We start from the raw sequence: 20543 nt of genomic DNA, 5'->3' as shown, positions 1-20543 counted from the left end.
GGGTCCCCGTCAGGCCTTCTGAAAAAGAGTCCAGTGAGCGGCGGCAGACAGTGTATTTCGAGGTCTTGCTCCGCGTCCCCGAGCCATCGTCACGGAGCCTCCGGGTCTTGCCCCACTGCCAGCCCCCCACCCTGCGCGGCGCTGGTCCCTTACTCCTGCCGGTGCCTGCTCATCTCAGGGCTAAGCTGTACACGTGATAGATCTCGTCGGGAAGGTTCTCCTGGCGCTCCTGGGCTAGCAGGCTGAGGCCCGCGCTGCGGATGATCCTGTGGACCACCTCGAGGCCCCGGCACACGCTGCTGTCCACGTCATCCAGGATCACGCCCTCCTGGGCCATGTTGTCTTTGATGACAATGATGCCGTTGGGGCGCAGGCCCTGCTTGCAGCGCCGCAGGAACTCGGCCAGGTGCTGATCAGTCAGGTGACCTGGGGACCGCAGAGGCCGGGGTCACTAGGGAGCGGCACAAGCGTGTACCTGCCACTGGCCGTTCCCTTCAGCTTCCCGACTCACTGAGCTTGCCCTCTGTGTGAACACCGCCTCCCTGGCTCTCGGCAGCCTGGAGACGTTTACCAACCCCCAGGTGACGTAAGAGAGAACCGGCTCAGGAGTCACCCACCCAGGGCAGTCACAAAGCATGCAGCTGGGATCTCACCCTCACTGGGCGACTTCTGGGCCCTGCCCGACCCCACGCTCCATCCACCCGCGTCAGGCCTGGATTGCGGGAGCACACCGGAGTTCCTTCCCTTCCCTGCCCTAAAACTCCAGACAGGCTTTTTAGAAGCCCAAAATACAGGGCCGGGCCCAGTGTGTCCCTGGCAGGTCTGGAGTCCACCGCGGAACGGGCGGCCAGCTGCTGGTACGGTGGCCTGCGGCCGGGTCAGCAGCCCAGGAAGAGCACGCGGGGTGCGCCGTTGGGCTAAGTGGGTGCGGGAGGGGGCGGCAGGGCGCGGCTCGCCCTCTGAGCAGCAGGGACAGCCACGGCTTCCGTGCTTCCTCTTACTAAACACTGGGGTGCCTGGGTGGCTCAGTCAGCTAAGCGGCCCGACTGGATTTCGGCTCAGATCGTGGTCTCAGCGATTCGTGAGCTCAAGCCCCGCATCAGGCTCTGCGCCGACAGCTGGGGATTCTCTCTCTGCCCTTCCCCTGCACGCGTGTACGTGCTCTCTCAAAATAAACTTAAGAAGACTTACAAAAGCTCATTTCCACTTTCTTCAATGCAGCTAAGCTCTTGCTCATTTACATTTTTTCAACACAAAACTGTCCCCAAATGGGTCCTATAACAGGTACTGACACAACACGGAAAGGGTACTTGCAGGGAATGTTTCCCACGGTCCTGGCGGACCCAGGGAGGACGGGAGAAATCCCCGCCGCCCCGCCTGCCGCAGGGGCCCCCAAGGCCTCGGGGGGGGGGGGACCCACCTCTGCCGCGGGAGGCGTGTGGGAGGTGGAGAGGGCCGCGAGAAGCTCACCTATCACCCACTGGATCCAGATGACGTCGTAGGAGTTAGGCTCGGGGCTGAAGTCCTGGAGGCCGCAGCAGAAGTAGTTCCTCACCCTCTTGCCCTCCTCCCCCAGGTAGGTCTTGGCTTTAATCAGAAAGTCTTCGGTCACGTCCACCATATCCACCACTCCAAAGAGCGGCAGGAGCAGCCGCTTGGTGATCCGGCCTATGCCGGCTCCGCAGTCCAAGGCACAGGAGGTCCCCGTCTTGTTTGGGCCTTCCTGAGAAGCAGGGAAGGCACAGACTCCGTGAGGACGGCTCAGAAAGCCAGCGGGACCCTGTCCCCGTGAGGGGGCTGTCCCTCCCGAGCTCCCAGAGTTACTCAAATCAGAGGACCGGGCACAGGCTGGGGGCTGGCGGGCGCGGGGTCGTCAGCGGGTAGGAGCGCGGCACGTTCTCGTCCCGGGCCACACGTTTCTAAGGTGAGCGCCTGAATGGGTGCGTTTAATCCCTCTTACTCCCGAGACCCCGTTAAAACAACGGAACGTGAAAAGAACCCAAGCAGCGAGAGAATGAAAGGGCGGTCAGGGATCCTCACCCGTTTCCACAGACCTGGCAAGATGGACCGTGGGCGGGGGAACAGCACGTGGCGTGGGGAGCACGCAGCCTCTGACGCTCACCGGGGGGGAGGGGGGGGGAGGAGGGGGAGGGCCAGGGAGATGGCAGCCCGGCACAGAGGAGGGCAGAGCGGGCGAGGGGGGTGAGGAGCTGGGAGCCTGCCTTCAGCACAACAGCCAACGTCACGGCCCAGGGGCCCGCAAACTCGGCAAGGCAGCAAAGGACTCGGCCTCGGCAGAACCGAACAGTTAAGGGGAGACTCCGTTCTGGTGTCCGGGAGCCCCGGCACGGCGGCCAGCGCCCGTCTGGCAGCCTCGAGACAGAGGCCCCGGTCCACGCGCCACCCCCGCCCCAGCCTTTGAGGCCTGGGTCACCGACGCCCACGGCTAACCAGAGGCCTTGCGGGGTACGCGTGAGAGGTGGCGCCCCGTGCAAACCGGGCGGGGCCGCCAGGGCCACATCCTCTGCTCCTGGAGAGCACACCAGACCTGCCTACCCTCAAAAACCTCTGCAGGAACTTCCGGGAGCTGCTGATGTCGATGCTGGAGATGTGGCCATACCCCCCGAGCATGCCGTCCACGGTGGGCGGGACTTCCTTCCAGTACGTCTTAGCCTTCGAATAGAACTGTTTCTCATCTTCGATCACCTCACTCGTCATGCTGTCACCAACCGACTCGGCTCAGGCACCAAACTCAGCGGCAGTGCCTCCTGAACAAGAAAAAGAGCAAGTCAACAAGGCAGAGAGCCCCAGTCTCACCTCCACGCTTCAACGGTCACACAACCCTGCCTGCTGCAGGGAAATGTCCAGTGTCCCCAAAACCGCGTATAGGCGTTGGATGACAGGGCCCTGCCTCTTGTATTCAAGTCATTTTGCAAAGTCCCCTTTGTACCCGAGGAGGAGACCCAGAGTCCTGGGCTGCGAGTCCTTCCCTTACTGTACGTGACACCTGACCCGACGGCTTCTCACCCTCGGCTATAGAGAACCCCAATCTACACTTGAGGAAAGCAAAGCAAGGAACCCCAGCCTTCCACGGTGGACGTCCCGGCTGGTCCCGGGAGGGCCTGGGGGAGTCCACACACCTCCCTCCCTCTCTCTGCGGAGCACAGAATGAAGCTCGCTGTGGGGTCCGGTCCTTTGTTAACCATGAGCCGGACCCTGTGCCAGGCGCTGTGCTGGGAACTGAGGAGACAGCCCCACGGAAACCGCCCCCCCCCCCCCCCCCGCACACAATGGCAACTGTGCGGGGCCGCAGACAAACACAAGGTGTGGGTGCGGCCCACCCCAGGGGAGGCACTGCCCTGGGGAGTCAAAGAAGGAATCCCCAGGGATGACAACACATCAGCTGAAAGGAAAGGTGAGGAAGAGCTCACTGAGCCAACGGGCAAGCCTGCTCCAGGGGGAGAGGTGCGAACGGCGCACGGAGAGCCGTCGCGACTGGAAACACAGGGTCCGGGGGGACGTGACATTACACTCCTCCCTAAAGAGCAGTGAGCCTGAGCTACTCTAGGTTAAGCAGGCGGACGTGTTCTGGAAGGCTGTGTTGGCAGCTGTGTGGAATCCGGGCAAGAGTGAAAGCAGACAGGACAAGAGGGTGTCGGGAGAACAGGGGAGGGGCAGCTACACAGCAAGAGCCGGGGGCGGGGCCGGCCACTCAGGCCAGGGAGGGACAGAAGGGTCACACCTCTGCCGGGAGGCGCGGGCACGCTTCCGCCAGCTCACCACATACTTGCAAGTGCTGGTCTGGTTGCTCTGAGATAAAGCCCGACCCTCAGAGAGCTTCCCGTCCAGCGGGAGACAGAAGCGAGCGGAACACAAGGCAGAACCAGGCCGCTTGCTGAGCCACAAGTGCTGTGGGAACTCAGAGAGGGGCAGATGGGTGGGGGGCGGCCGGGTTGGCAACCCGAGCTCGGCCCTCAAAGACCAGGAATGCTAGGCGGCCGGGGAGGGCGCAGGCAGAGGCAGAGACGGCCTGGGCTGGCAGGAACGCACACAGAGGAAGAGGGTGTCATGGGAGGGGGGCTCAGACAGGCAGACTGGGCCTGGATTGCAGGGGGGCCCCCCGAGGACAGGTGGGGGGCGTGGGTCTAGCCTGTTGGTAATGGGAAATCAACCAGCCGAGGGTTTCTGAAGGGCCCCAGGTGGGCGGCTGGGCCGGGAGCTGCGGCGGGACCACGGGCACACGGGGACCAGCAAGAGTCGGGCCAAGGGGCGGCAGCACAGAAGCGAGACCAGACAGGGGCGGGGGCCACAGTGCATGCTCCGCACGCAGGCGCTTCCCATCGGCCACTGGATCGTCACAACCGACTGTGAGCCCCGGGCGGGCCACTAGCCTGAACGTCACCAAGGAGCTGGGTTTGGGGGCCCCACAGCCACCACCACCCAGGAAGGACGGCATCGGCCAGCGGCGCCCCCACGCGGCGCTCACCCGGGGGCCTGGCAACGCCGACCCTTCCCCACCAGCCGCCCCCACCAGTCTTGGCGAACTGCTGGTTTCGCCCTCGCAGCTGTCTCCCCACTGGCCCGGGAGCTCCTTGGAGAACACCCGCGACACCCTGAGATCGACCCCCCGTTATCGCTCTCGAACCGCACGCAGCACACAGGCCTTCGACAGAAAGTTCACTCCCGCCAGCTGACCAGAATAAATGTGGGGCCCGACCCTCCCCTGGCGGTGTCTGCCTTTCCTCCCAGGAGGTAAGCTTCCTGGAGGCAGGGACATGACCTCACACCCCCTTAGCGCAGCGCCTGATAAAAGGTGGCTGTTTGCTAGTTGGTTGCTGAATGACCCAAAGAATGAGCCTGTGTGGCCACAGTCATTTTCCACTTTTCAGAAAACCCTACAGAAATCCAACCGTTCCAAACTGGGAACACTGAAGGCCATTACCGACAACGTGAGTTTTTGCTTTACCGAAAGCCTTCCAACATGGTCTCTCTAAATGTCAAGGTCCTCTGAATAATCTAATTTACCAGAACTCCACTTACAGGCAGATTCTAGGAACAGGCCAGGGGAGGGACGTCTGGGCCGAGACATGGCAAGCATAATTTTGACATTTGTTCCAACAGCTGATTCATTAGTAAACGTGACTCCGTGGGGCCCTGTCTACACTTTGTCTCCCAGCGTCCCGACTGGAGTGGGCAGGAGGTCCCTGGGAGCCAGAGGGAACAGTCGTCAGTCAAATGGCAGGAAGTCCCCCTATACTCTGCCCGGCGGGGGTGAGGGGCTGCAGGGCTCCAGGGCTAGGGAAAGGGCAGTCTGGCTCTGTGCGCACGCCAGGCGAGCCAGAAGAGGAAGAGAGGCCCTTTGCTCATAGTGGGCTCTGTCACCTCCTCTTTCCCTCCAAGGTGTTTAGGGTGACAGGTGGGCAGTCGCCCCAGCTACCGCTTCTCCCAGGATCCCTGGAAAAGAATGGTGTCCGAGCCGTGACGGTCAGTGCTTTGTGGAGGCATCACACCCTCTCTGCAAAAGCCTGGAGGCCACAGGAGGCAGGAGTCTGCCTGGAGTTACCTCCTCCCTCTTGCAGCCTGCTGGACAGGGCCTGCTCTCCCTGGATCGGTGACAGCAGCTGGACATAAGGGAATGGCAAGGTGCTCTATGAAAAAGAAAGCAAAGGAAGGAGAAAGACCAAAAAAAAAGGGGGGGGAGGAGCAGTGCAGAGAGATTTAAAAACAAACTAAGGCTCTGGGGCGCCTGGGTGGCTCAGTCGGTTGAGCGTCCGACTTCGGCTCAGGTCACGATCTCCCGGCTCGTGAGTTCGAGCCCCGCATCGGGTTCTCCTCGGACAGCTCGGAGCCCGGAGCCTGCTTCGGATTCCGTGTCTCCCTCTCTCTCTGCCCCTCCCCCACTTGTGCTGTCTCACCGTCTCTCTATCTCTGTCTCAAAAATAAATTCAAAACCATTTTAAAAAATTTTAAAAAAACAACCAAAAAACCCAAGTCTCTGGTGGAGTCAAACACCCCAGGTCTGAATCCTAGCTTTGCTTCTCACTGGCTGTGTTGTGTAAGCTCGCATAAGACACTTCACCTCGGTTAAGTACACTTCTTTATCTATAAGACAGGAACAGCAATGCTGACGTCACAGGAAGGCTGGGATGATTAAAGGTGGGTATAACAGCATCAAGTGACCCATAGAGTGCCAGGCACGCATTATTTCTGCCAAATGAGATTCTCATCAATTCTCACTGGCAATCCCAGAGATCAAACGAGATAAATACCCTGAAATGCCCTATAAACTGTAGGGCGTTGGACACATCTAAGGCATTATTACTGTTATGCTGGGTGGTGGATTCGGGACAAACAGCTCTGCAGACCTGCAGGAGAGGGGAGTGGGACGCTATCTCTGTGACTCTGTAGCTTCTGGTCGCCACCAAAGCGTTCCAACCCTCCCCCCGGCTCCCCACCCCGTCTACCGCTAGAAAACCATTCCACTAAGGGAGTGATGTGCCTTCAATGCACACAGGAAACCAGGAAGAGCACACGGAGGGAACCCAGACGTCTTACCACAGTCAAGGCCCCACCAGGGCAATGATTCTATACGTCCAGACCGTCTGCAATCCTGCCCCACCCCACCGTCAGGGCCTCTGACACCAGCTGTCTCGGTCCCAGAGACAACCCGCCGCGCTGATGGGCAGCAGAGCCCGGGCCTTTCGTTCGATCTGGCAGCCCCTCCGCAAACAGGCTGACCTTGGCTCCAAGGGCTCTTGGCTGGCGAGCTCTCTTCTGAGCGGCACCTGTGTCGACCGTAACTGGGGCTGGATCCAAGGTGAAATAAGATAGCAACTCCCATGCAGCGGGCACTGCTCTGTGCCCGGCTCTGACCTGAGCATTTTACTGAACCCTGACACCGACTCTCCGAGTGCCTGCTCTCCTTATCCCCGCTTCTCCAGGGGAAACTGAGGCTCAGGCAGGGAAAGGGACTAGCTGCGACCCCGGAAGGGCGTCGGGGGAGGGGCTGCCCCGTGCAGGCTCGGGGTGCCCCGGCCTTCCCCTTCCACCAGCCCCCAGCGGCCCCCTTGTCCGACCTCCCCGGGACGCGCACGTGGGGCCCCGGCAGCTCGCGCCGGGTCACGTGACGAGCCGGGACCTCAGGGCGCCGAGGCAGTTGGCGGTCGGGGCCACCTCTCCCCCGCCGGCCGCCGCTCCGCCTCGCGCTACTCACCCCGGGTGGGGCTCCCGGGACCCGGGAGAAGAGGACGAGGAACAGGAAGCCGAAGGGAGGGCGGCGGCGGCGGCGGCGAACCCCCCACAAGCCCACCACCAGCTCCGTCAGACCACGGCCAGACGCGACACCTCGCGGCGCGCGCTGCCTTTGTCCGCACACGTCACTTCCGGGCGCCCGGGGGCGGGGCCGCGACTAGCTCCGCCCCACGGCCGGTTTGCCCCAGCCCCGGTCGGCTTTCTGGTTCCTGGAAGCGCCTCTCAGACTTAAAAGAGCCTGGGTGCCGCCGAGCCTCTCCTGCCTCCAGCACGTGCACCGGTTCGTTTGGAGGCCGAAGGCTGGACTTTCAAAAACGAGCGTTCTGTGGGTTTTCCACCGGGGAGAAAGAGGGGAGGAGCTTCATTCCCCAAATCGTACCCATAACAATTTGCACCTTAAAATAATATGCAGAGCCAAGAAAGAGAGAGAGAAAGAAAAAAAAGAAAAGAAGAAGAAAAACAACCCTTGATGGCACCAAGGGGATGCTACCTCAATTAAGCAGAACAAATCCTTGAAGTTTCCATTCCCAAAAGCCTGCCCTCCCATAGGTTCCTCCCATGTGTAGAAATTCTGGAGGGATACCTGAAAGCAATCTTGATGGAAATATGATGGGTTTGCACGTGGTAGGCCTTGTGACCCTCTCCAAGGAGACCTCTTCTTCCAGGCTGGCGTGCTTACTCACTTCCCAATGCTCTGGGTGTTAAATTTGTAGGATATTGCCGGTGGAGCCTTCAGCCCCGTGCCTGCAGTGTGCTGTCAGTAAATAGACAGTATTTATCATAAGTTCATTTTTCCTAAACTGATGTCCTGGTCTTAGATGCCTTCCTCTGGGCTTTGCACACAGGAAATACTGCAGGTGTGTTTGCTCTAATGACATGAAAGCTGGGGAGGGGGACAGGCTGCAGCTGAGTCCCCCAAATCTGTTTATGTATATATATTATTTGGCATTCTTTCCAGAGTACTCCAAATCAGACTTGGTTCCCCTGGCCTGGGCCCCTCTCCCAAGCTTCATTTTCCGTGGTCTCTAAGGGAAGAGGATAAATCCTGAACAATCTCAATTGCTGGATGTGGATTCTTCCTTTGGGGGCAGCTCTGAGCCCAGCTTTTCCAGGGGTGCCTAAAAATCCACCCCTACCTTTTTCTTGGATGGTTCAGTCGGTGGAGCATCCAACTTCATCAGGTCATGATCTCATAGTTCATGAGTTCGAGCCCCGCGTCAGGCTCTGTGCTGACCGCTCAGAGCCAGGAACCTGCTTCAGATTCTGTGTCTCCCTCTCTTTCTGCCCCTCCCCGCTCATGCTCTGTCTTTCAAAAATAAGTAAACATTGAAAAAAAAAAAAAAAAGAAATCATGTAGTTAGTCTGGTGTTCCTCATCCATTTTTTAAAAAAAATTCATGTACTCTTAGAATAAATGTAAAAAATGTTCACCTTTCCAGGGAATAGATATAAAAAGATTCACCTTCCTGGGGTGCCTGGGTGGCTCAGTCCGTTAAGCATCTGACTTTGGCTCAGGTCATGATCTCATAGTTCATGCGTTCGGGCCCCGCATTGGGCTCTGTGCTGGTGTGGAGTATGCTTGGGATTCGTGCTCTCTCCATTCTCTCTGCCCCTCCCCTGCTCATGCTTTCTCTTAAGATAAATAAACTTAAAAAAAAAAAAATGTTCACCTTCCCCACTCAATATTCCAACTTCCCAGGGAGGTACACCCTTCCATCCCTGGTTGAAGAGTATTTGCAGAAAATGGAAATACATCGGCTATGATACTTCCTCCAGGCCGACTTGTAAAATTGTCAAATTATACCATGCCAGTGAAATTGCTGGGCCAAACAATCCTTCTCCCCCACTCCAATTTCACAACGCAAGCTTCTCCCCTGCCTCCTCCCAGCCAAGAGTCACGGATGGGGTCCAACAGTCTGTTTTACCACGGAGCCCTGAGAAAGGACAGCTTCTCCAGCATCGCGAAGCAAATAGAAACAGAGCCTGGACTGGAAATCAGTTCTCTTGGTTTCCAAGCCCACTGCCTTCTTACTGCCCAGCCTTCCAGTGGAAGCTGGGCTTCCAGACCTACCCAGCCCAAACTTGACCCACCTGGGCCTCCCAAATCCAGAGAGGGTAGCGGAACCCTGGCGTTTCCACCGCTGGCTTGGGCCCGGCTGCCCTGGTCAGGAGTCCCACCACCCCCTTGTGCGGGCAGCTTTGGCTTTCTGGGCACAAAGCCCCACCCTCTGTCTCCAGGCCTGAGAGACCACCCCTCCTCACATGGCCTTGGGTGAGGGGCGGATCACAATGACCCTGAAGAGGCCCAAGAGGGAGGCCTGGAGGGAGAGCAGGGAGGGTCCAGCAGATGGACCAGGCCGGGAAGATGGGCTCTCTCAAGGACCAACCCACCAGTTAGGGGGCTCCAAACTCAAGGGACCTCCTCAGGACTCACCCAGAAGCCCCACTAGGGTGAGTGTGATAGCAGGAGCCAGCTCAGAGCTGACAATAATCTGGGGGTGGGGTGTGATAGGGAGGAACCAGGCTCCAAGATCTCCCCCCCCCCCCAACCCAGCGTCAAGATGCTGGGGGCAGGCGTGGAGCTCTGTCTCCCAAAGGGCAAGTTTGTTAAAAATAGGTGTCTTGGCCCCACCCCAGACCTACTGAGTTAGAACATGGGGGCATCCGCATTTTCAGCAAGCTCTCCACCCAAGGGGTCCTGGGGCCCCAGCAGGACCGCGCAACTGCTGGGAGGGTCTCTCCTTTCAAGCCGGTTCCAGGTTTCTTAATTCCCCGCGGAGCGCTAACAGCGTGAACAGGACAGCAGCACTCCCGTGTGCTGAGCCACAAAGGGGGCAGGTGCTCCGTCACCCCCATTCTACAGATAAAGGCACTAAGAAAAGGTAATCGACTGGCTTGTCCAACGTTGCGAAGCTAGTAAGCAGCGGAACTGAGACTAAATCCTGCATTTCAAAAAGTTTAAAATGCTAACAACATCGATAATAGTAGCGCGCCCCCTCACCTAGACGTCACAGCAACTCAGAGAGGTGTGTGCTCTGACGTGACCATTTGGCAGGTGAGGAAACAGAGGCTAGGCGAGCTCTAGCCTGAAGCCGCTCACTGCCTGGCGAACCGGGGGCGCTACCCCCAAACCACACGACCCGGCTCTGGGCACTATGGCCTGGGGGCTGGTGTACACCCTCCTCTGCACTTCACACGGCACCCCCCCCCGCCCCCAGTGAGGCGTGAGGACGCCCTGAGCTGAGCGCAGGGCCAGACATGACCCGGCGTCACCCCAACCCCTGGACGCAGCAGGTGGCGTCCCCCAACCCCTGGACCCAGCAGGTGGCGCCCAAGGGGCTCCCCGGCGACCGCGCTCGCCGAAGGAGAGACCCGCTGCTGCCCAGTTTGCCCCTGCCCCAAATCCGGGGAGTATCTGGCGCGGGGGCCACCCGGGGCTCGAGGGCCTCGGGGAGCGACGACGGGTGGTGGGGCGGGTCCTCGCTCCCAGAGCTGGGGGTGGGTGTCAGGAGCGCCCCGCTGAGCCTGCCCACCCTGCCCACTGGGGCCCAGCGGGCGGCGGAGAACCGGGCGAAGCTGAGGTCGCTCCTGCTGCCGCCCCTGCTCCGGGCCGGGGCGCCCCGGGACCCCGCGCCCTGGCGCCCCAGGCCTGGAGAGAGCGAGGACCCCTGCAGGGGCTCGGCCAGGGAGACCCCGGACTCCCTGCTCGCGCTCCAAGGAGAGCTCCTCCCCAGCAAGTTCCGGGAGTTCCTGCAGCGGACGGGGACAGAGTGCGTCCGGGCGACGCCACCGAGTGAGGCCCCGCCCAGGACCCCAGGGGGCGGGGCGGAGTCATTTCTGGAATGAATGAAGCGGCTGTTAGTTGAGGATGCCTGGCAGAGCCCGGACGACCGCCCCTTGAGGGCGGGTCTACCATTGCCCCTGTAGTACAGATGAGGAAACTGAGGCCCAAGGCCGCGTAGCTAGGAAAAGCCTAGTGAGGACTGTCCCCAAGGGAAGGCTCATAGCTCTTTCCCCCCTCCTCCTGGCTCCCAGCATCCTCAGCACGGCAATCAAAAAAGAGTGTGTCAGAGCACTGCCAGCATCTTCCCCGGTGTCCCCACTGTTCCTTCCCTTCAGACCTGCGGTGAGTGTCGCTGACCTGCTGGTGGGGACAGGGTTGCCATCAGTGCTCCGAGGGTGGGGACCCCGGCCACTCACGCCAGGTGTGGCTTGTGTGTCTTCAAGGGGCCAGTCATCGTACTTCCAGAATAGTCTTAAGAAGATTTTGCTGCATCAGATACCTGCCCTGGGGACCCTGAAGAGAGATCGCTCACAATTCATCACCTTCAAAAAGGCCAACCAGTGAGTTACAAGAGGCTGGCGTTATGGGGGGTGGGAGAAAGCGTTTCTTCTGTTCTTTCCTCTGTCTTTCACCTGTGAATCTATCCACCTGTCCGCCGACACATCCATCTATGTGTCCATGCATGAGTCAGGTCTTCCATCCATTCGTCCATCTAGCCGGTCATCCCTCTATCCACAAACTCTGACAATTCTATGCACCATCCAGGAATCCGATGATCAGTCATCTACAAACCTTTCCACGCACTTGTAAATCCAGGATACTGTCCATCTGTAGTCTCGTTATAAAGCCAGAGATGAGTCCACATGCCTGTCTGTCTAGGCATTCATCCACCCGTCCGTACATCTACGCCTCCTCCTAAGACCCAGTCCTTCTATTCAGACCTTTTCCTGAACTCATTCATCAGTCCGTCCGTCCATCCACCCGCCCAGTCGTTCATCCTTTTGCCCACCCCACCATTCATCGGTCCATTCCTTCCTCTAACTCTGATTAGGTTTGACTATATGTCAAATATGGGGGGAAATAAGACAAGGGATGGAGGCTGGAGAAGAGCCTGGGCATTAGAGCTTACCTGGACTCGATGCCATAGCTCTAATGGAGAGGAAAAAGAATGCAGAAAAAATCCCCCCAGCATACACAGGCTTAGACAGAGGTGAAAGGTGAAAAACATCGCCCATGAGTTTAAAGACCAAAGAGTAAATACGTGACATCCATGCCGTTCCTTCTCGTTCTGGGCCCATGGCTGACAGTATCATCGGATCACAGCATTTTTCCCCACTGGGCCTCGAACCCGCCCTGACACAGCGCTCCAGGCCGGCGCCACCAACGGATCGGCGTGGGTGCCGGGAGCGAAACCCATTTGCCAACCCGGGAACTTTAAATCAGTGACGCCAAATAAACTCACTTCTCCCAAGATATAATAAGGAAAAGTATGGAACTCGTTATCCCCACTATGACACACGGCAGAGAGAGACACATTCACAGCGTTTCGCATTGAAGACCGAATGCTTGCGCACCTTATGGTGTGCGAGATTCCCTGGTAGGCCCTGCAGGGGACAGCGGGGTGCGGCGGATGAGGCTCCGGGAGCCTTTGACGGGAGAAGCTGAGCTTCCAGTCCTAGGGGCAGGGCTGGGGTGCACCTGTATATGGCCCTGCGGCCAGCACAGAGCAGGCAGCTGGGGGATCGCTAGGTCCCAATGCCCATAGCCTGGCACTGTCCTGACATCTCCTGGCTTCCTGGCTCCTTAGTGGGCTGATGACAGGATCCCTTCCGGGGATCCACACAGACACAGAGATACAGTCGGATAAATGGCTGCGGATACGTCAATCCGTGTGTACTTAAAGTTGAACGTGGCGTTTCTGAGTAACAGATCCACGGACGGATCGAGCCGGCCCTTCTGCAGCCTTGCCCTTGAGGCTGAAATTAATAGTAATACGTGCAGCAATAACAGATGCCCTTTACTGAGCACGGGCCCCGGGGCCAGGCCTGTACTGGATGCCTCAAGTAAGTTATCGGAGACCTAGCGCCCTCTTATCAGGGTGCTGTTATCACACCTACAATACACAACACGTAACCTAAAGGGGAAAACTGCAAAATGGACACGTGAGTGCGGGCTGCCCCGGGTCACGTGGCCGGGAAGGGCCGTATTCTCGCTGCTGAACTCCTTGATGTATCAGAGTGCCAGCTCTGGAGCTAAGATTCGGATCTTGGCTCCACCCTTTACCGGCCGTAGGACCTTGGGCCGTTGCAGAACATCTCTGTGTGCCTCAGTTGTCCTCGTCTGTAAAATGGGAATAATAATCATGTTGCCCAGGGTGGTGTGGGTGTGACGGGTAGACGGATGCCCGTTACGTGCCTGGGCCCATCGCCCGGCCGGCGTGGGCTACTCAGGAGAGGCCGGCCGCTGGGGCTCTCAGGATACACGGCAGAGCTCTGGTCCAGCGGGTGTGCGTGGCCCGGGTGGAACGTGCGGCTGGGGACTCAGCCGGCCCCCTTGCCTCTCTCGCCAGGCCCCACGGTGTCCAGACCCCCAAGCTCAAGACTGTGCTCACTCACAGCTCCTCGGGAGAAGGCTCGGGGAAGAAGCGTAGGCGTTTCTGCCCCTTCCGCGTGCGATTTGCTGATGAGACCCTGCGGGACAGCGCGCTCCGCTACTGGGAACGTAGCTTGGCAGGTAAGCAGACAGCAGGGGGAGCCCCAGGACTCCAGAAAGTTCCAGCCTGGAGCCCAGAGAGCAGAGGCCGCGGCCCTGGGTCCTGGGAGTGAGGGCCGGCCCGGAAAAGGCCAGGAATCCACTGACCCTACGGACAAGGTACCTGCAATGGCTTCTCCGGAGAGTGTCGGAGGCTCCTCGAGGGCCAAGGAGAGGGGCTGAGGTCCTGCAGAGGTGTCCCAACGTGGGAGGCACCAGGGAGCAGCCGCCATGGAGGAAACAATGGGTGCCCGGGCCCAGGCACCACGGGAGGACTTCTTCCTGCCAAGGGCTCGCACGTGTCATATCTGCCCACGTTGGGGACAGGCCCCCACAGCCTCCTGACCCCACGTCTGGTCCCCTCCATGGCCTACAGGGGCGGAAGAAGACGGGAAGCCACCGGAAGCATCTTCTCCCCATATCCATGAAGGCCTGCCTGGCTGAGGAGATGCCCAGAAAGGTCCAGAAGATCAAACCGTCTCTCTGGGGGAGGCAGGCACTGCCTGGTCCAGCAAAGAAGCTGGCAGTCACCGGGCCTGGGTTCTGGGATGGAAGTTTGCTCTCAGCTCTTTGGCGGGGGATGGATGTGGTAGTGTCTGCGTTGGCATAGTTTCCAGTGTTTTCTAAAGGTGTCAAGAGGCAGGTGGGAAGAATACCGTGTCCTTGCTCTGGTATAACCTTTATCACCTGCCCTGCCCGCCCCCCCCCCCCCGCCCCCTTCTCCATCTGCCCGGCCTCTTCACTTCACAGGATCTAGCTGCCCCAGGGCCTCCCAACAGCTTGCATCCATTTATTGAGCACCGACTGTGTGCAGTTTGAGCAGAGGCTGCTCCAAAGCCTAGCTGTGGGCTAAAGCCCCCAAATCCCGGACCTTCGCTGATTAGGAAGAGACCCTCCCCAGGCCCCTTAAGGTCATAGGAAATTGCAAATAGAAGCTGCAGTTTCGCCCAGCTTCTCGTCGTTTGATGGGGAAGCCAAAGCCCCGAGAGCAGGTGACACACGGTGGCCGAGAAGAGAAGCCGGGGTTCCCCCAGGGAGACACGGTTTCGTGCGAATGGCAGTTGGCTGGGAGAAGCTTCCTCGTCAGCCACGGGCCCCAGGAGCTGTGGTCACATCCCGGGGCGCCAGAGTGGGGCTCGTCACATCCCAGGGCACCAGAGTGGGGCTCGGCTGCCGACTTCCCAGCCCCCTCCATCCCTGCAGAAATCTCGGTATTGTCTCTGGATTTCGATGGGGGCGTGACTGGCCTTCCCACTACGGGAAAGAAGGCCCTTGTGGGGGCTGCCGCGGGAGTGGGCATGTGCGTGGTGGGGCACAGCGTGGGTAATAAAGGCAGAGACAGTCACGCAAGATAGTTTTAAAACCTGAGCCTTCTCTGGAGGCAGCCATAAGGCGCTGGGGAGCCTTGGGTTGCCATGGAGACGGGGTTCGGCCCGGCCTTGCCTGCCAGAGGGAGGAGGGGAGAGTGGGGGTGCCACCCGGTGCCCCCTCCAGGTAGAGTTCTCACTGGAGCCCTCTCTCCTCCAGTCCGGCAGGGCCACATCGAGAAGGGGATAGCCACCGGGTCAATGACATCAGAACGGGTGTTCAGGAGTGTCGGGAGATGGCTGGAGAGTTTGCCCAAAGCCCTGTGCCCCAGGGCCCAGGAGGAGGCCACGGCCAGCATCTCGTTCGGCTGGGACTGCCCGGGCCTGTGAGGCTTCCAGGGGGAAGAGGCAGGACCCACACGCATCACCAGGGCACCCCCCCCCCCCCCGCCCCGTAGACTTCCCCACCCCGCAGCCGGCAGGCTAAGGGTCTGGGCCTCTGAGGGCCCGGGGGAAACCACGGGGGGACTAGGGATTCGGGGGCCATGCAGCTCACAGACCTCTGTTCCCCTCAGGGCCCCCCAGGAGCCACAGGGCCACCTCTCTGAGGATGCCTCCATGAAAAGCAGCCTGCCCTTCATCCCCAGGGCCACCACCCAGAGGCCGCAAAGTGGCCTCAAAACCTTCCTGGAAGCCCACAGCATCCTGGAGCAGGTGGACAGATCGCCCAGCTCCTGGAGCCAGAAGCTGGTAAGCCCCTGCTGGCAGCGTCTCCTAGAGCACCCCTGCCCAGCCGGTGGCCGGGCCCCCTGGGGCTAAGGGGTGGGAAGGCTCCGGATCCCAGCCCCCCAGCCCAGTACTTGCGAGCGCTGGGCTCTCTTTGCATTTCCATCTCTTCCTCTGGAAAACGGGGCTGACCCCAGTTGCCTGCCCTCTTGGGCAGTGGCAGAGAATCCCCCTGGGCCCAGAGAGCCCCGTCTCCTGGCCAGAGGCCCCGCAGCGCCCAGCTCTTCCCTCCCTGTCACTCCAGGAGTCCTTCCTGCCCAGCGTGGCGCTGGTCCTGAACCGAGGCCGCCCTAAGGGCTCCTGCCTTCCGTGACGTCACAGCAGGCGCCCAGGTGAATGACCACTGGAGCCCAAGCCCACGTGTGGACACGGGGCTGAGAAGGGGCCCTTCCTGTCCCCCAAATAAACATACATTCCAGGTGGCTGGGACCTACTGCCGGGTCTCACCCTACAAGGCTCTCTAGGTGCCAGACTGCTGCTCTCTGGGAGTCCTGGACCGAAGGGAGGGAGAGGACAAGGTCATGGCTGGGATGAGGCTGAGGGGTGGGGGCAAGGCACCCTCAAGGCCCAAGGCTTATTCCAAGTGAACCCCTCTCCTGGCAGATGGGAGGCCCTGCCACGCCCCAAGTCTGGGACCAAGCCTCTGTCGACCTAGATCAGCCCACACCCGCCCCGAGCCCCAGCCCCGGCATCTATCTACCTGCTGACCTCCACCCTGGAAGGAAGGGGGGCAGACTCCCACTGGGTGGACAAGCGTTTGCCTTCTGCGTTCCCCAGGCCAGGTTCACACCACCTGGTCCCGGGGGGACGGGGAGGGGGGCGAGCAGCAGCGTGGGTGGGGGCCAGATGTTTCTCCCCCAGTGGTGGGTGGGGGGAGGAGCGGGCGGTGCTCGAAATCACATCAAGAGGCGGCAAAAGACGAGGCGGAGGTTATCTGATCCCTGCACCGACCCCCACCGCCACCCCCGTACAGCCGTCTGCCAGGTTGGGCCCAATCTCCTGAGCGGAAGTTTAAGCCCCCTCCTCCCCCTTCCCTCTGTCCGCGAAGCTGCGCTGGGGCCCCAACCAGGTCTTTATCGCCACCTCCTGGCCAGTGAGGAAACAGCCACGGAATCCACACCCAGGCACCTGCGGAGTAGGGAAGGATGGGACGGGGCGGGGGTAGGGGAGTTGGGGGACGGGGGGGGGGGAGGGGGGGGGGACAGAAGGACGGCTGGAGGGGATAGGCTGTGGAGATCTTAGGGCCAGGAGGGTAGTGGATGGGGAAGATTTGCTTTTCAGGGGTGCCCTGCTTCCAGAAGAAAGGCCACAGGTCTAGGCAGTTTGGAGAAACCCTGTGGGGAATGGGATGGGGGCAAGGCTACACCTCCCCTTCCCAGGGCACCGGATGGGGTTTCGGTCCCTGATCCCCTTTTCTGCGCATCCACGACACCCCCACCCCGCCCTGCTATCTCCGTTTCCTGGAGAGCCCGCGGGTCTCAGAGGAGGGCTGGTTCTACCGCACCCCCTCCCCGCGACCTTGCGCCGCCCCCACCCCGCCCTCTCTGAACCTCAGTTTCTCCCGGAGGGCCGAGGCGCGCCCTCGCCCCGCCGCCCGCTGCAGCGCCGCGCCGCGCCCACCAGGGGGCAGTGTTGGCCTGGCTTTGGCGCCGCCCAGCGCGGCCGAAACTTCTCAGCCTCCGGCGAAGGGGTCGGAAACTTTTCCCCTCGCGCGGAGCTCGCTCGCGTCTCCCGCCCGCGCGCTCCTCCCGCCGCGGGCCCGCGCCGCCGCCTTCCACCTGCCCCGGGTTCGCGGCGGACCTCGGGGGGACGGCCCGCTCCCCACACCGCGGCTTCCCGTGCTGCTTTTTGTGGCGGTTAAGCCCCACACGGCCAAGCCGGCCGCAGCGCTGCCAGCAACGGGCCTGGAGATCGAGGCCCGCGTGGAGCACACGAGGGAGGGGGGAGGGAGTGGGGGCGGCCGGGACCATCCCGGTTGGCGTCCGGGGCGGAGGGAGGGGGGACCCTGCACCCGGGGGGTCCCGCGCCTCCCCGCCTCCCCGCCTCCCCGCCTCCCTTCCTCCCCGCGGCCTCGCCCATCCCCTCCTGGCTCCCTCCCCGTCCCGGGTTTCTGCTTTTCCTCTCCGGCCAGGCTGCCCTCCTCCCTTCTCTCTCCCTCTCTGCCTCCTCGACAACAGGGATTCTGTGTCAAGAGGGCCCGCCCCGGTGCCGGCTGTCCTGGGGGCTCCTAGAGGTCCAACACGCCCCTGGGCGGGCAGGGCTTCCTTGAACTTGGGGTGAGCAGCAAGGTGGGGGGGGGGGGGGCGGGAGCAAGGGACGGAGGCTGCAGGAGGATGGGTGCCTTTCCAGGTTCTGTCCAGCTGTCCCCGGGTTCTGGGTCTCTCCCTCCTCCTCCCTGATAGCACCCAGGGTCCTCTCCCCCAGGGGTCCCCATAGGTCCCTTTTTGCTGGTGCATTTCCCCTGAGAGCTGGCAGGTGGCCAGCCCCCTCCTGGGCTGCAGGCAGAAGCATGTCTGGAAGGCCCGGAAAGTGGCCACGGAGGCTTCTGTTCCCCGAAACCTCACACCCACCTGAACGGACCCCCCCTCGGGGGGCGGGGTGCACGGCAGGTGCACTCTCCCCCACTCACCCCAGCTCTTCTGCCTCGCCCTGAGCTCTCATATCCCCGGGCCCCATTCCATCCCCGGCACCCCTGCCCCCCTGCCCCTGCCCTGGGCCACGTGGCAGAGCTGTGTCAGACCCAGGTGGGGGCCGTGGGGGCTGGTTCCGGCTGGTGGGTGGCCGAGAGGGAGGAGTGACCCCTGACCCAGGGCAGAAGGAAGTGATGGAGAGGCAGGACAATCGCTGCTCCTCTCCCCTGTCTCTCCCTACCTCGCCGGACCTCTCCACCCTGTGAGGGCGTCGCCCGAGCCCCATTTGCTCATAAGGACTCCAAGGTGCAGAGAGATTAGGGGTCTTGCCCAGGCTGGCACACACGTGGGAGCCGGAGCTGGGACTGGGTCCTAAGCCAGCGCCCGGCCTCCGGCTCTTCTCTCAGAAACTGCTCTCAGTACAACCGTTCATGTGGGACCGAGACCCAGAGAGGTTAAGCTCTTTCTCAAGGTCACACGGATTAAGTGGCGGAGTCAGGATTCAAATTAGGCAGACGACACGAACACACAACTGCGCCACTTAGCAGGTGCCCGTGTCCCCATGCGGTGTGGGCTCCCTCTCCCCCTGGGGCGAAGTGGAATGTTCTGGAAGACGCTTCCTGCCCGGGGCCACACTCCAGCACAAGGGCACTGGGGAGAAGCAGGGCACGATCAGGGAGAGAGGTTTTTTTGTTTAAAACAAATTTTTTTTTAATGTTTGTTTTATTTTTTAATTTTTTTAATGTTTATTTTTGAGAGAGAGAGAGGCAGAGTATGAGTAAGAGAGGGGCAGAGAGAGAGAGAGAGAGACAGAATCAGAAGCAGACTCCAGGCCCTGAGCTGTCAGCACAGAGCCGGACGCGGGGCTCGAACTCACGAACCGCGAGATCGTGACCTGAGCTGAAGTCGGCCGCTTAACCGACTTCACCCGGGAGCCTCGATTAGGGGGAGAGGTTTATTTGGAGAGGCGGAAATTTGGGGAGGGCGTGGAGGCAGGGAGTCGCAAGATTTCCCAGGGGCATGAAGTGGGAAAGGCTGTCCTGGCTCCAAGCAGAGGGGCCAGACGGAGACAGGCTTCTAAGTCCCTCTAGCAATGGGAACCCGAGTGAAGCCAGTCCCCAGTGGGGCTCTGGGGACATGAGCCGCCCTGGGGAACACAGCCCCTTGCATTACGAAGGCCCTTTGTTGAGCACCTACTGTGTGCCACACACAGGCGGGGCCCTGGGCACGCAGCAGGCACCAGAATGATCAACTCAGCTCTCAGGAGGCCACAGTCCGGCAGGGGACATGGGCTCAAAGGGGCAATTCCGGGACAGAGTTTCAAGGCTATGGTGGGGGGTCCCGTGGCTTTGGGAGCACAGAGGGGGACCCAAGCCACTTCACGGGGCATGGGGTGGACACCTGGGCCTTTCGGGGCCATGAGATGGGGGCGTGGTGAGACCTGGACAGAGCCACGGGGATCTCTGGGTAGGGAGGTGGCAGCCAAGGTCTCTGCCATGAGGCTGGTGCCACAAGTCCCAACATGGGCTGAGGGGGAGGGCAAGGGGCCAGAGAGGACTATCGACTGGAAAGAAGCAAAGGCCGGTGTTCCACGAGCCATGAGGGGCTGTCCACTGCTCCTTCCAGTCCCTCTGCCTTTGTCTGCCATTTATCTAAATCCCTCCCCCTGTGCCCTCCCTCTCCCCAACATTTCTGCCCCTCTGGGCCCCTTTGTCATTCTCTCCTAAATATGTCCTGAGTGACAGATGGTCTGCACCTTCCAGGGGCTCCTGTCGAAGGCCATCTAAGCCCTGCTTGGAGACAACGCGTGCTTCCTCCTCCAAGCAGCCCTGTGTAAGCCTCAACATTCTCCTATAAACAGCCTCAGGAAGCAAGACGTGCTCATTGTGTCCCCGGGGCCCATCGGAACCAGTTTTGGGTGCTGGGCAGAGTCCAACCCAGAAGCAGGGATGGGACCCACCAGGATGGGCTCCGGAACTTTCCTGAAGGGTGCACTCGGACCCCAGGAGCGGCTTGCCTGCCATCTCCCATCAGG

The 20543-nt window shown here is 60.8% G+C and overlaps 2 protein-coding genes across 4 annotated transcripts; one reads left to right on the top strand and one right to left on the bottom strand.

Annotated features, from left to right (window-relative positions):
• Positions 1-34: 34 nt before the first annotated feature.
• NTMT1 (N-terminal Xaa-Pro-Lys N-methyltransferase 1) lies at positions 35-7379 on the bottom strand. Of its 3 annotated transcripts, none has more exons than XM_053908406.1 (4): positions 7210-7379; positions 2557-2765; positions 1471-1723; positions 35-426 (listed from the first exon to the last, which is right to left on the bottom strand). In XM_053908406.1, the coding sequence occupies exons 2-4, from the start codon at positions 2716-2718 to the stop codon at positions 170-172; spliced, it is 672 nt and encodes a 223-aa protein (XP_053764381.1). In that variant the 5' UTR covers positions 2719-2765; positions 7210-7379; the 3' UTR covers positions 35-169. The 3 variants fall into 3 exon arrangements, with proteins under 3 accessions (XP_053764381.1, XP_019276371.1, XP_053764382.1); XM_019420826.2 differs by lacking the exon at positions 7210-7379 and adding an exon at positions 6739-7044 and having other exon boundaries at positions 2557-2768; XM_053908407.1 differs by lacking the exon at positions 7210-7379 and having other exon boundaries at positions 2621-2734.
• A 3019-nt stretch (positions 7380-10398) lies between these two features.
• CUNH9orf50 (chromosome unknown C9orf50 homolog) lies at positions 10399-16337 on the top strand. The gene is made up of 7 exons (XM_053908404.1): positions 10399-11043; positions 11286-11376; positions 11478-11594; positions 13604-13767; positions 15313-15478; positions 15668-15842; positions 16123-16337. The coding sequence occupies exons 1-7, from the start codon at positions 10509-10511 to the stop codon at positions 16189-16191; spliced, it is 1317 nt and encodes a 438-aa protein (XP_053764379.1). The 5' UTR covers positions 10399-10508; the 3' UTR covers positions 16192-16337.
• The last annotated feature ends 4206 nt before the right edge of the window (positions 16338-20543 follow it).

This window comes from Panthera pardus, unplaced genomic scaffold (genome assembly GCF_024362965.1).
Source record: "Panthera pardus isolate Hobbes unplaced genomic scaffold, ASM2436296v1 HiC_scaffold_20, whole genome shotgun sequence".
NCBI classification, from domain to species: domain Eukaryota; kingdom Metazoa; phylum Chordata; class Mammalia; order Carnivora; family Felidae; genus Panthera; species Panthera pardus.
The sequence above is the reverse complement of the archived record's forward strand: the minus strand, read 5'-3'. Positions and strand labels throughout refer to the sequence as shown.

Bases quoted from the DNA above. Each gene is read 5' to 3' on its own strand.
- NTMT1 (XM_053908406.1), bottom strand. From the start codon at position 2,718: ATGACGAGTGAGGTGATCGAAGATGAGAAACAGTTCTATTCGAAGGCT. The intron at 1,724-2,556 runs GTAGGCAGGTCT...CCTGCTTCTCAG, and splicing joins TCCTGCAGAGGTTTTTGAGG to GAAGGCCCAAACAAGACGGG. The intron at 427-1,470 runs GTGAGCTTCTCG...TGCGGTCCCCAG, and splicing joins CTGGATCCAGTGGGTGATAG to GTCACCTGACTGATCAGCAC.
- CUNH9orf50 (XM_053908404.1), top strand. From the start codon at position 10,509: ATGACCCGGCGTCACCCCAACCCCTGGACGCAGCAGGTGGCGTCCCCC. The intron at 11,377-11,477 runs GTGAGTGTCGCT...TGTGTCTTCAAG, and splicing joins TCCTTCCCTTCAGACCTGCG to GGGCCAGTCATCGTACTTCC. The intron at 11,595-13,603 runs GTGAGTTACAAG...CTCTCTCGCCAG, and splicing joins ACCTTCAAAAAGGCCAACCA to GCCCCACGGTGTCCAGACCC.